Source organism: Nerophis lumbriciformis, linkage group LG37, assembly GCF_033978685.3.
Source record: "Nerophis lumbriciformis linkage group LG37, RoL_Nlum_v2.1, whole genome shotgun sequence".
Classification (NCBI taxonomy): Eukaryota; Metazoa; Chordata; class Actinopteri; order Syngnathiformes; family Syngnathidae; genus Nerophis; species Nerophis lumbriciformis.
In genome coordinates this window covers 15,668,926-15,684,246 of record NC_084584.2, presented here as the reverse complement: position 1 = coordinate 15,684,246, position 15,321 = coordinate 15,668,926, and the positions used below count along the sequence as shown (strand labels likewise).

At 40.0% G+C, this 15,321-nt stretch overlaps 1 protein-coding gene across 1 annotated transcript in view; it reads left to right on the top strand.

Annotated features, from left to right (window-relative positions):
* erf (Ets2 repressor factor) overlaps window positions 1–15,321 on the top strand; it is a 101,996-nt gene that overhangs the window by 56,912 nt on the left and 29,763 nt on the right. Inside the window, exon 2 of the mRNA XM_061930913.1 lies at window positions 12,070–12,304. Within this exon, the coding sequence (XP_061786897.1) occupies window positions 12,070–12,304 (235 nt within the window). The remainder of the gene's footprint in view (window positions 1–12,069; window positions 12,305–15,321) is intronic.

The window sequence follows — 15,321 nt, the reverse complement described above, 5'->3', positions numbered from 1 at the left end:
ATATATAATTAAGTCAGTCATTATTAACATACTGAGATGAAGAATATCTTATTTTCAATAAGGTTGAAAGTATTTCTCATAATTCTTCTTCTTTCTACTTTGTAAGCACTATTAATTTGAACAACCTCTTAAAGTGGATCATATCAGTACAATGTTTAACTTCTTTACTTAATCCATTCCATCATTTAATTCCACATACTGATATGCTAAAGGTTCTAAGTGTTGTACGTGCATACAAATGTTTTAAATTAGATTTTCCTCTAAGGTTATATTTCTCCTCTTTAGTTGAGAAGAATTGTTGTACATTATTTGGTAGCAGGTTTTAGTTTGCTTTGTACATCATTTTAGCTGTTTGCAATTTTACCAAATCATCAAACTTTAATATTTTTGACTCAATAAATAAAGTGTTTGTATGTTCTCTATATCCAACATTATGTATCAGTCTAATTGATCTTTTTTTGTAACACAGTTAACGAATGTAGCGCACATTTGTAGTTATTTCACCATATTTCTGCACAATAACTCAGATATGGTAACACTAGCGAGCAGTAGAGAATATGAAGTGATTTTTGGCCCAGGACGTATTTTTCTTTATTCATTATTGAAATGTTTTTTTGCTACCTTATGTTGTATATTTTGTTAATGAGATTTCCAGTTAATTTCATCATCTATTAGTACTCACAAAAATCTGATTTCTTTTACCCTTTCAATTAGGGATGTCAGATAATATCGGACTGCCGATATTATCGGCCGATAAATGCTTTAAAATGTAATATCGAAAATTATCCGTATCGGTTTCAAAATTATCCGTATCGGTTTCAAAAAGTAAAATGTATGACTTTTAAAAACGCCGCTGTGTACACGGACGTAGGGAGAAGTACAGAGCGCCAATAAGCCTTAAAGGCACTGCCTTTGCGTGCCGGCCAAGTCACATAATATCTACGGCTTTTCACACACAAGTGAATGCCCACCATACTTGGTCAACAGCCATACAGGTCACACTGAGGGTCGCCGTATAAACAACTTTAGCACTGTTATAAATATGCGCCACACTGTGAACCCACACCAAACAAGAATGACAAACACATTTCGGGAGAACATCCGCACTGTAACACAACAGAACAAATACCCAGAACCCCTTGCAGCACTAACACTTCCGGGACGCTACAATATACACCCCACGCTACCCCCTAGCCCCCCCGCCCACCTCAACCTCCTCATGCTCTCTCAGGGAGAGCATGTCCCAAATTCCAAGCTGCTGTTTTGAGTCATGTTAAAAAAAATAATGCACTTTGTGACTTCAATAATAAATATGGCAGTGCCATGTTGGCATTTTTTTCCATAACTTGAGTTGATTTATTTTGAAAAACCTTGTTACATTGTTTAATGCATCCAGCGGGGCACCACAACAAAATTAGGCATAATAATGTGTTAATTCCACGACTGTATATATCGGTATCGGTTGATATCGGAAATGGGAATTAAGAGTTGGACAATATCTGATATCGGCAAAAAAGCCATTATCGGACATCTCTACTTTCAATGTCGACTCCGTCTATTTGTATTCGTTGCTTTTCTTGCTTTGCAACTTCCGTTTTTTCCCGACCAAGAAGAAAAAAACAAATTTGCGAACGTTTTAACAAACACATTTTGTATTGATATCAATTACGTGGCTATTGTGATGTATATATTGATATCGTTTTATCGCCCGGCCCTATTAGAAATACAAATTAACTTTGCTTTGACGGTTCTTTTGTGTTTTAAATGCCGCCTGTGAGTACCGATGGATATATTTCACATTTGGTCGGATACGGTACCCGGCAATCGGTATCTGTACTCATTGGTGCCACGTTTTGCCACTTTTGTGTTCATGTGCTAGTAAATGTTCATTTGTTTAAAGGGGAACATTATAACCAGACCTATGTAAGCGTCAATATTAGGGATGTCCCGATCCAGGTTTTTGCACTTCCGATCCGATACCGATGTTGTTTTTGCATTTCCGATCCGATACCGATACTGACCGATACCGATACTGACCGATACTGGCCTATCCGAGCATGTATTAAAGTTTAAAGTTATTTAGCCTACTTAGTTGTCAGAATCATGTTGAAAAGGGTTTTAGTACTCTTGATAACAACTAGCCAGCTGAATTAGGGGAGTTTGAATAATACACAATGGTTGGTAACAAGAAACTGACCTGTTTATTCAAGGATAAACACAAAATAGACAAAATTATACATGACAAACAGAAATGGCATCATTGAAACTAGGGCTGGGTGATATGGCCTTTTTTTAATATTGCGATATTTTAAGGCCATATTGCGATACACAATATATATCTCAATATTTTGCCTTAGCCTTGAATGAACACTTGATGCATATAATCACAGCAGTATAATGATTCTATGTGTTTTGATTGATTGATTGAGACTTTTATTAGTAGGTTGCACAGTGAAGTACATATTCCGTACAATTGACCACTAAATGGTAACACCCGAATAAGTTTTTCAACTTGTTTAAGTCGGGGTCCACTTAAATTGATTCATGATACAGATATATACTATCAGATATATACTATCATCATAATACAGTCATCACACAAGATAATCACATTGAATTATTTACATTATTTATAATCCAGGGTGTGGAGGGGGGCGCCGGATGTAAGTGTAAAAAAGACAGCCAGAAGAGTTTGATATGAGAATAAATCTAAAGTTAAAATATAGGGTAGAAATGCACCCATTTGCAAGAAATGTAGTCTTGATTTTCAAAATTTTCTTTCAAGGCTTGCATGTCTACATTAAAACATTCTTCTTCATACTGCATTATTATATGCTACTTTTAAACTTTCATGCAGAGATTTTTTTTAAATGTCTCAAAAAAAAATTCAGTGTTGACAGCTAGATTTTTGTGGACATGTTCCATAAATATTGATGTTAAAGATTTATTTTTTTGTGAATAAATGTTTGGAATTAAGTTCATGAATCCAGATGGATCTCTATTACAATCCCCAAAGAGGGCACTTTAAATTGATGATTACTTCTATGTGTAGAAATCTTTATTTATAATTGAATCACTTGTTTATTTTTCAACAAGTTTTTTGTTATTTTTATATCTTTTTTTCCAAATAGTTAAAGAAAGACCACAACAAATGAGCAATATTTTACACTGTTATACAATTTAATAAATCAGAAACTGATGACATAGTGCTGTATTTTACTTCTTTATCTCTTTTTTTCAACCAAAAATGCTTTGTTCTGATTAGGGGGTATTTGAATTAAAAAAATGTTCACAGGGGGTACATCACTGAAAAAAGGTTGAGAACCACTGCCTTAGGGGTAGCGTTGCTCGCAGCTGCGCTAGCATCACAGCTAACGTTAGCCATGCTGCTACCTCTCTGCTCGGGGAGGACGTATACGTATGTGGCGTATGACGTGACAGTATGTGACGTATGTCGTGACAGTATGTGACGTGTGTAAGAAGGTGCGCTTGCTGTCTGTGAGAGGGAGACACAGGAAAGAGTGAGAAGAGCTTGTCGTGTAATGCCAGCAGCTAAAAGCAACTGCGTGAGAATCCACAGACCTGTGCATGTGTTGAAGGTCTGCTGGAAAATGCGGAACGGAAATTACGGAGCAGCAGAAAAGTGGAATGTATTATTTAAATCGGTGCGTTGGAAAACACGGACCAGAGTTTTTTTTAAAACTGGATCTGGATCGGCATTTTCCCATGCCTTGCCGATACGCAATTTTTGGCAAATATCGGCAGCCGATCCGATCCAAATATCGGATCGGGACATCCCTAATCAATATATACCTTGATGTTGCAGAAAAAAAGACCATATATTTTTTTAACCGATTTCCGAACTCTAAATGGGTGAATTTTGGCGAATTAAACGCCTTTCTATTATTCGCTCTCGGAGCCATTTTCTCACTTTCGTCGGTGTGTTGTCGGAGGGTGTAACAACACGAACAGGGACGGATTCAAGTTGCATCAGTGGCCCAAAGATGCGAAAGTGGCAAGAAATTGGACGAAATTTGTTCAAAATACGAGGGTGTGGGGAAAGCCGACGAAATGTTCAGTCGTTTGTTCCGCACACTTTACCGACGAAAGCTATGCTACGACAGAGATGGCAAGAATGTGTGGATATCCTGCGACACTCAAAGCAGATGCATTTCCAACGATAAAGTCAAAGAAATCTGCCGCCAGACCCCCATTGAATCTGCCGGAGTGTGTGAGCAATTCAGGGACAAAGGACCTCGGTAGCACGGCAAGCAATGGCGGCAGTTTGTTCCCGCAGACGAGCGAGCTAAACCCCCTGGATGTCTTGGCTCACACCGTCCCTTATGCCACCGAAGATGATCAAGAGAAGAATATCGACCCTAGCTTCCCTGGCCTGCTGACATCAACTCCAAAACTGGACAGATCAGCTTTCAGGAAAAGAGAGCGGATGAGGGTATGTCTACAGAATATATTAATTGATGAAAACTTTATTCATTACTCGCGGTTTTACGTAAATTATTATACATAAACTGTGTTTACCTATAATTTAGCTTAAAAACATTTATTATGGATGGATGGAGTACATTCGGGTAGTCTTGTGTAATGCAGTATTTTGTGTCTATTTAGGTATGGTTAACCTGAGTGCTGAAATCGTGGAAAAATATATGTTCTTAGCGCGCCTGAAATGGGCTGTCTGCACTCTCAAAGTGCATGTTGTTGCCAAATGTATTTCATATGCTGTAAACCTAGTTCATAGTTGTTAGTAATTATCTTATCAGACAGTGTTAAGCCGCTGAAATCTGAGGCTGAATCCGAGCTAATGTCGCTATACCTTGCTGTTTGTTTGTATTGGCATCACTGTGTGACGTCACAGGAAAATGGACGGGTTTATATAACGATGGTTAAAATCAGGTACTTTGAAGCTTTTTTTAGGTATATTGCTGATGGGTAAAATTTTGAAAAAAACTTCGAAAAATAAAATAAGCCACTGGGAACTGATTTTTAATGGTTTTAACCCTTCTGAAATTGTGATAATGTTCCCCTTTAATAATACAATATCATTTTTTATATTGTGTCTATCGCGATATTTATTGTTGTCATGTTATTGCCCAGCCCTGTGGTACACCTACACATTTTAACTCCCATCCAGTTCTTCACAGCCTAAAATGAACGTGACGCCACCCGGGATTAAACCGATCAATGCAAGGTTTTTTCAGCGGGAAACTCCGAGCAGGATCAGTTCACTCAGCCAGCACGCTTTCAACAGCGTCCCAAGTGTTAGACGGCAATGGCGTAGCAGCTTGAAACTGTTAAGTTCTCCCCGCAGGGGAAAGTGGATCACAGTTTCCATTATTTGGCCAAACATTGATCACTAGGGGAGCTGCTGGCAGACATTCGCAGGCCCACCCCCTCCCCTTTCTTTATAACATTTATATTGCTTGTCTCCACGCGTGCGGCTTGTACGCACCTGTGAATAATTACGACTGCTAACCTCACGAGCGCCACACTCCCCGACAGAGAGACCTCAGCGGCGGTTCTCCGCGACTCACCGTTTATACCCGCTGTTGCGGTGTGATGTCGATAAGGAGAAAGTCCTGTCACCGCTTGCTCAGGCAGTGCACTGCAGGCGGAGGCATGTGCTGAGTCAGCTGTTTGCAAACACTGGGCTCTGTGCACTGCCACTCTTAAAACTCATCCAGGAAGAGCCTCACTTTTTCCCGATCATCAAGAAGTCTGGTGGCACGTGTGGCCACAAAAGCAACTTTGTGTGTGCGCGAGCATGGAAAAAGTCGTAATTGTTTGACCGGCGATTTGTGGGGCCCATATGGCTGCCAGGTGCCTCTTCTCTTTTTAATCCGCTTTTCATGTTCTCGTTTCGCTTTTATGACATTTTCAGCGCAATAATGGCTGCGTAACACGGCTCGTTTGTAGGGCTGCAATTGTATTTCGATTTGCGATTTTTATGTTCTATACATATTAATTAGAGATGTCCGATAATGGCTTTTTTGCCGATATTCCGATATTGTCCAACTCTTAATTACTGATTCCGATATCAACCGATACCGATATATACAGTGGTGGAATTAACACATTATTATGCCTAATTTTGTTGTGATGCCCCGCTGAATGAACATGTGGAGTTATGTACTTAACAAAAAAAAGGTGAAATAACTGAAAACATGTTTTATATTCGAGTTTCTTCAAAATAGCCCACCCTTTGCTCTGATTACTGCTTTGCACACTCTTGGCATTCTCTCGATGAGCTTCAAGAGGCAGTCACCTGAAATGGTTTTCACTTAACAGGTGTGCTCAGAGTTGATTAGTGGAATTTCTTGCTTTATCAATGGGGTTGTTACCATCAGTTGTGTAGTGAATGAGAAGGTGTGTCCAAACTTTTGGCCTGTACTGTATATATCTGCGGCTTATTCCGGTTAATATGTGGGTGGGGGGAGGATCTAAACTTCAGTGTGGCTTATTTACAGGTGCGCTCGATAGTCCAGAAAATATGGTACATATATTTATGCATTGAAAGTAACGAACATGTTAATATATTATTTTTAACAGACTGAAACCCTTTTGGGTCCTAGGGACTTTTTACATTTACCAAAGTTGAGGGAAGCCCTAAGAGTTACAATTAGAGATGTCCGATAATGGCTTTTTTGCCGATATCCGATATTCCGATATTGTCCAACTCTTAATTACCGATTCCAATATCAACCGATACCGATATATACAGTCGTGGAATTAACACATTATTATGCCTAATTTTGTTGTGATGCCTCGCTGGATGCATTAAACAATGTAACAAGGTTTTTCAAAATAAATCAACTCAAGTTATGGAAAAAAATGCCAACATGGCACTGCCATATTTATTGAAGTCACAAAGTGCGTTATTTTTTTTAACATGTCACGAAACAGCAGCTTGGAATTTGGGACATGCTCTCCCTGAGAGAGCATGAGGAGGTTGAGGTGGGCGGGGTTTGGGGGGGGGCATATATTGTAGCGTCCCGGAAGAGTTAGTGCTGCAAGGGGTTCTGGGTATTTGTTCTGTTGTGTTTATGTTGTGTTACGGTGCGGATGTTCTCCCGAAATGTGTTTGTCATTCTTGTTTGGTGTGGGTTCACAGTGTGGCGCATATTTGTAACAGTGTTAAAGTTGTTTATAGGGCCACCCTCAGTGTGACCTGTATGGCTGTTGACCAAGTATGCTTTGCATTCACTTGTGTGTGTTAAAAGCCGTAGATAATATGTGACTGGACCGGCACGCAGAGGCAGTGCCTTTAAGGTTTATTGGCGCTCTGTACTTCTCCCTGCGTCCGTGTACCACTCGGTACAGCAGCATTTTAAAAAGTAATCAATTTTACTTTTTTGAAACTGATACCCATAATTTCCAATATTACATTTTAAAGCATTTATCGGCCGATAATGTCGGCAGTCTGATATTATCGCACATCTCTAATATTAATGCATAAAACTACGAAAATAACTGGGGAAGGAAGACCTGGCAATCAAAATATTGTGTCAAGGTGCCACACATTAGAACAGGGCTGGGCAAAATACGGCCCGCGGGCCACATGCGGCCTGTTAAGATTTTCAAAACCGGCCCGCCGGACGTTATACATAATATTTTTTTTAGACCTTTAACATCAAATCTGTCGCCGCCATTATGATGTGCAGTTCTGTTTTTAAATGACCGTAAGTCTTGAACTATAGAAAGTATTTAAAGGGGAACATTATCACAATTTCAGAAGGGTTAAAACCATTAAAAATCAGTTCGCAGTGGCTTATTTTATTTTTCAAAGTTTTTTTCAAAATTTTACCCATCACGCAATATCCCTAAAAAAAAGCTTCAAAGTGCCTGATTTTAACCATCGTTATAAACACCCGTCCATTTTCCTGTGACGTCACACAGTGATGCCAATACAAACAAACATGGCGGATAGAACAGCAAGATATAGCGACATTAGCTCGGATTCAGACTCGGATTTCAGCGGCTTAAGCGATTCAACAGATTACGCATGTATTGAAACGGATGGTTGTAGTGTGGAGGCAGGTAGCGAAAACGAAATTGAAGAAGAAACTGAAGCTATTGAGCCATATCGGTTTGAACCGTATACAAGCGAAACCGACGAACACGACACGACAGCCAGCGACACGGGAGAAAGCGAGGACGAATTCGGCGATCGCCTTCCAACCAACGATTGGTATGTGTTTGTTTGGCATTAAAGGAAACTAACAACTATGAACTAGGTTTACAGCATATGAAATACATTTGGCAACAACATGCACTTTGAGAGTGCAGACAGCCCATTTCAGGGCTGTCTGCATTTAAATGTTTTTAAGCTAAATCATTGGTAAACACAGTTTATGTATAATAATTTACGTAAATCCGCGAGTAATGAATAAAGTTTTCATCAATTAATATATTCTGTAGACATACCCTCATCCGCTCTCTTTTCCTGAAAGCTGATCTGTCCAGTTTTGCAGTTGATGTCAGCATCTGCTTTGAGTGTCGCAGGATATCCACACATTCTTGCCATCTCTGTCGTAGCATAGCTTTTGACGGTAAAGTGTGCGGAACAAACGACTGACCATTTCGTCGGCTTTCCCCACAGCCTCGTATTTTGAACAAATTTCGTCCAATTTTTTGCCACTTTTGCATCTTTGGGCCACTGATGCAACTTGAATCCGTCCCTGTTCGTGTTGGTACACCCTCCGACAACACACCGACGAAAGACGTCATCGCTCCGAGAGCGAATAATAGAAAGGCGTTTAATTCGCCAAAATTCGCCCATTTAGAGTTCGGAAATCGGTTAAAAAAATATATGGTCTTTTTTCTGCAACATCAAGGTATATATTGACGCTTTCATAGGTCTGGTGATAATGTTCCCCTTTAAACTGTAATACATGCTCGGATAGGCCAGTATCGGTCAGTATCGGTATCGGATTGGAAGTGCAAAAACAACATCGGTATCGGATCGGAAGTGCAAAAACCTGGATCGGAACATCCCTAGTTTGAAGCGAGAGACGAAGTAACGCGAGGCAATTCTGACTGGTGAACATGGCTGTCACTCAAATGCCGGTGACGGCGGAGAAAAAAACCCGTCCATGTCGATTAATCGTGAAGCCCTAGTGTGTGTGTGTGTGAGAATATGTGGGTGCGAGCGCGCTGCAGTGACGTTAAAACTCCAAGGATGCATCAAGTGTCGGGCCACAACATGTCATGGATTGTTGCTGTATAGACATGACACGCTTTGTGTGAGTGTGGGAATCGTATTGTAACCTTGACTCTAACTATGGTGTATTTCTCACACACACACACACAGACATAGCTGAGTTATATTTTGTTATATTGTGCCCATATGTTTCCCAACCTCAGCCCAGGGCCCAAGTGCCAAGCACATCTGGTCTTAATGAGGTGTGTGTGTGTTACGGCCGTGTGTTGACTCTTTTACTGCCACCCACCACTCGATGACACACGGCCCACACCGCTGCACTCTGCTTATATTTTGTCTGCACCTTTCACCAAGGTCCGTCTGTTTCAAACGCCGTCTTTGATGGCGATAGCGGCGAGCCCACGATGTGACCGCGATCCTGTGGGAAGCCGTCCACCGTGGACGCTCGCCCGACTTCTTCCCGGCAACGAAGCTTTTCGGCGCGTTCCGATCCAGCGATTGCGGCGCTGAGAAAACAGCTGTAAAATGTGCATAATTAACACTCTTTGCTGAGTTTGCGTTGTACTCATATTAGGGATGTCTATTAGCATTTTGGAGAAAGCAGAAGTGGTTATAGGATGTTACACCGCGTGGTTATCATGTTGAGACCTCCTCGTGACGGCGTGGCGCGGTTGGGAGAGTGGCCGTGCCAGCAACCTGAGGGTTCCTGGTTCGATCCCCAGCTTCTACCAAAGTTAAAAGTACCAATGACTGTCACACACACACACTAGGTGTGGCGAAATTATTCCCTGCATTTGACCCATCACCATTGATCACTCCATGGGAGGTGAGGGGAGCAGTGAGCAGCAGCTGTGGCCGCGCCCGTGTATCATTTTTGGTGATTTAACCCCCAATTCCAACCCTTGATGCTGAGTGCCAAGCAGGGAGGTAATAGGCCCCATTTTTATAGTCTTTGGTATGACTCGGCCGGGGTTTGAACTCACAACCCAGCCAGCTGGCTGTCCAGAGTCGGGACCCGGGGTGGACCGCTCGCCTGTGCATCGGTTGGGGGACATCTCTGCGCTGCTGACCCGTCTCCGCTCGGGATGGTCTCCTGCTGGCCCCACTATGGACTGGACTCTCACTATTATGTTAGATCCACTATGGACTGGACTTTATATTATGCTAGACCCACTCGATGTCCATTGCATCCGGTCTCCCCTAGAAACACACTAGATAAACACTGGATAAAACATAGAAACATAGATAAAATACAAATAAATACATGAAAAACACTAGATAAACACTAGATAAACACTAGATAAAACATAGAAACATAGATAAATTAAAAATAAAAACATGAAAGACACTAGATAAAACATAGAAACATAGATACAATAGAAATAAAAACATGAAAGACACTAGATAAAACATAAAAACATAGATACAATAGAAATAAAAACATGAAAAACACTAAATAAACACTAGATAAAACATAGATCAAATAGAAATAAAAACATGAAAAACACTAGATAAAACATAGAAACATAGATCAAATAGAAATTAAAACATGAAAAACACTAGATAAACACTAGATAAAACATAGAAACATAGATAAAATACGAATAAAAACATGAAAAACACTAGATAAACACTAGATAAAACAGAAACAGCTAAAATAGAAATAAATACATGAAAAACACTAGATAAAACATAGAAACATAGATAAAATAGAAATAAAAACATGAAAGACACTAGATAAACTCTAGATAAAACATAGAAACATAGATACAATAGAAATAAAAACAGTAGGTAAACAGTAGACAAAACATAGATAAAATAGAAATAAAAACATGAAAAACACTAGATAAACACTAGATGAAACAGATAAAATAGAAATAAAAACATGAAAAACACTAGATAAACACTAGAAAAAACATAGAAACATATATAAAATAGAAATAAAAACATGAAAAACACTAGATAAACACTAGATAAAACATAGAAACAGATAAAATAGAAATAAACACATGAAAAACACTAGATATAACATAGAAACATAGATAAAATAGAAATAAAAACACGAAAGGCACTAGATAAAACATAGAAACACAGATACAATAGAAATAAAAACATGAAAAACACTAGGTAAACAGTAGATAAAACATAGATAAAATAGAAATAAAAACATGAAAAACACTAGATAAAACATAGAAACATAGATAAAATAGAAATAAAAACATGAAAGCACTGGATAAAACAGATAAGCAAGCAGTGTGTTTAAAAACAAGAAGGCAGAGAAATTAGATAAAAGCTGAGCTAAAAAGGTGGGTTTTTAGTCCCTTCTTAAAACGGTCGACCGACTGTGGTACTCTCCGATGGTCGGGGAGAGCGACCATGGCTTTAAAGAATATTATGTCACAATATTATGTCAGACCCACTCCACATCCATTGCATTCGGTCTCCCTTAGAGGGGGTAGGGGGGGTCACCCACATCTGCGGTCCTCTCCAAGGTTTCTCATTGTCATTCACATTGACATCCCACTGGGTTGTGAGTTTTTCCTTGCCCTTTTGTGGGCTCTGAACCGAGGATGTTGTCGTGGCTTGTGCAGCCCTTTGAGACACTTGTGATTTAGGGCTATAAAAATAAACATTGATTGATTGATTGAACCTACCGATCTCAGGGCAGACACTTTAACCACTAGGCCACTGACTACACATGTCCGTTGTGTCCTTGAGCAAGAACACTTCACCCTTGCTCCTGATGGGTCGTGGTTAGCGCCTTGCATGGCAGTTCCCGCCATCAGTGTGTGTGTGAATGGGTGAATGTGGAAATAGTGTCAACGCGCTTTGAGTACCTTGAAGGTAGAAAAGCGCTATACAAGTATAACCCATTTACCATTTCTCCTTTCCAGGGTTTGCCTTCCCCGAGTGGGCCTACAAGCCGGAGTCCAGCCCGGGCTCCCGGCAGATCCAGCTCTGGCACTTCATCCTGGAGCTGCTCAGGAAGGAGGAGTACCACGACGTCATCGCCTGGCAGGGCGACTACGGCGAGTTTGTCATCAAAGACCCAGACGAGGTGGCTCGCTTGTGGGGGGCCAGGAAGTGCAAGCCCCAGATGAACTATGACAAACTCAGCCGCGCCCTCAGGTGACCGCACACGTCCCAAGTGGACGACTTGTTTGTCTTTTCAAAGTGCTACTTCTGTCCCCTCTCACTGTCTTTTGTCTAACTCAGGGGTGTCCAAACCTTTTCCACTGAGGGCAGCACACTGAAAAATAAAAGCATGCAGGGCCATTTTGATATTTTTCATTTTCAAAACCAATGCAATATATATTGTAACTCTTACGGCTTCCCTCAACTTTGGTAAATGTAAAAAGTCCCTAGGACCCAAAAGGGTTTCAGTCTGTTAAAAAGAATATATTAACATGTTCGTTACTTTCAATGCTTAAATATACACTATATTGCCAAAAGTATTTGGCCACCCATCCAAATGATGAGAATCAGGTGCCCTAATCACTTGGCCCGGTGTATAAAATCAAGCACTTAGGCATGGAGACTGTTTCTACAAACATTTGTGAAAGAATGGGCCGCTCTCAGTGATTTCCAGCGTGGAACTGTCATAGCATGCTACCTGTGCAACAAATCCAGTCGTGAAATTTCCTCGCTTCTAAATATTCCAAAGTCAACTTTATTATAAGAAAAGTGAAAAGTTTGGGAACAACAGCAAGTCAGCCACCAAGTGGTAGGCCACGTAAACTGACAGAGGGGTCAGCGGATGCTGAAGCGCATAGTGCAAAGACTTTCTGCACAGTCAGTTGCTACACAGCTCCAAACTTCATGTGACCTTCCTATTAGCCCACGTACAGTACGCAGAGCGCTTCATGGAATGGGTTTCCATGGCCGAGCAGCCGCATCTAAGCCATACATCACCAAGTCCAATGCAAAGCTTGGGATGCAGTGGTGTAAAGCACCTTGCCACTGGATTCTAGAGCAGTGGAGACGCCTTCTCTGGACTGATGAGTCACGCTTTTCCATCTAGTTATTTACACAAAAATATTTTGTAAATGTTTATTGTTTTTACCTTAATTGTTTCCAAACGGCTGATCAAACAAAACCGAAGTAATCATCATGGACTCACTAGCTGCGGAAGCTAGCTCTCCAATCAGCTAAACATACTCAATAACTCAACAATTACGTTTTGGTGAATTTACCAAACTGAAACAAAAAGAATACCATTGCAAGTTAATAATACTAACACACTAACTCATAACTGTGTTTATCATATTAGCTAATGCTAACGACGCTGGCTTCATTACATTACGATAGCAATAACACGCCTACAGACATCACACATGGGACGGTTTCGTAAGTAAGAATTGTTTTAATTATATTTTAAAACTTACAAAATGTTGCTTGGAGTGATGAATGCAGAATCCATACAAGTAGAAACGCAATGGACGATTAGAAGACAGAACGGCAATTGTACTTCCGATTGAAAGCTCTAAACAGATGGGCACTGCAGCACCTGCAGTGAGCGAACTCATCGAAAAGATGGCACCTTAGCACAAACAATAACACATATTTTCTGTGTCTTTGCCTGTTTGTTTTTTTAACTATTTGCATTATGGCCGTCAGCAAAGAAAATTCCATAAATTAGCCGCACGGTTTTATAAGCCGCAGGGTTCAAAGCGTGGGGAAAAAGAAGCGGCTTATAATAATTAGACTTAGAATTAGACTTCCTTTTTATTGTCATTCAAATTTGAACTTTACAGTACAGATAAGAACGAAATTTCGTTGCATTAGCTCATGGTAGTGCAGGATAAAAAAGCAATAAGGTGCAGATATAAATAAATAGATTACTGGACAGATAAATATATTGCACTTTTGCATATGCATCCAGGTTTATGGATGTATATTATATTGTCTTTATAATAATAATAATAATAGATTGTATTTGTAAAAAAAACACTTTACATTGAGTAAACAACCTCAAAGTGCTACAGTGTATTAAAAAAATAAAAATAAAAAGATAATAAAAATAAAAAGTAGAACAGCCTAATAGCTAGAACTAGTATGCATATATCTAAAAAAGGGCTTGTTTTAAAAGAAGGGTTTTTAAGCCTTTTTTAAAAGCATCCGTAATCCGTTATAGTCTGTAATTTAGGATAGATCAACTTCAGATCCATCCCTTGACATAAAGTTAAAAATGTTTTCAGGTTTTATGCCCTTCTTCTTAAAATGCCCTCGTATTGATAGGAAAACCACAAAATATGCAATTTTGTCCCCTAAAAAATGTTCAAAGTGGAATATTTGATGTGAAGTGCCAAGAGACCCAAGTGAGTAACATTGCTTTTGGTTTATTATTATTTTTAGCAAAAAAATTAAATAAAGATCTCAGGGTTTCAAAAGGGCTTATGAAAGTGTTAGAAATAAATTACATCAATATATATTATTTTTTTCAATGCTTAAATAGCTAGATCACCTACAGATCTATCCTTCAATTAAAAGTTTTTATTTTTTATTTTTTTAGCAAAGACAGTTTTTAAGTAAAGCACTGCCTACATGGCAGCTCTGTGTTATTAGTTATTAGTGCTTTTGTTCCACTTTTTAATGTTTTTTTTCTTTTCTTATTACTTTTGAAAATGAGCTGCGGGCCACACTTTGGTTGAACTCCTTAAAACAGTTCCAGGCTTGATTGGGCCTGACGTGTGCGGCTGTAGGTGGTTAAAGCGAAGGTTACTAAAAGTTGACAGCTGATTTAGAGAGGCTCACATGCAGGAAGTTGTTGTCGGGCTTTATTTAGCAGACAGTCTGTTCTCCCGCACACACACACACACACACAGTGTGTCATCCGTGTCACCTCCTGTGTTGTAGGTTGGTGTGGGTTCCAGTTTGCCACGGCCATGATGCACCGTCTCGTCACACACACACACACACACACACACTTCACACCTTTTTATATGTCAGCCCTCCTCCGGCCCATCTGCGCCATTATTTGTTGCCTTTCCCATATTTTAGTTGTTTATGACTGCATAGTGAGAGGACCGTAGCGGCAATGTGACATGAGCGCGCGATGCCAACAAAACACGGTCCAGGTTCTCTGAGGTTTATGGCAAGGAAGCTCAACCCGCTATGTGAGGCGGGCCGCTGTTGGAGCGTGTGTG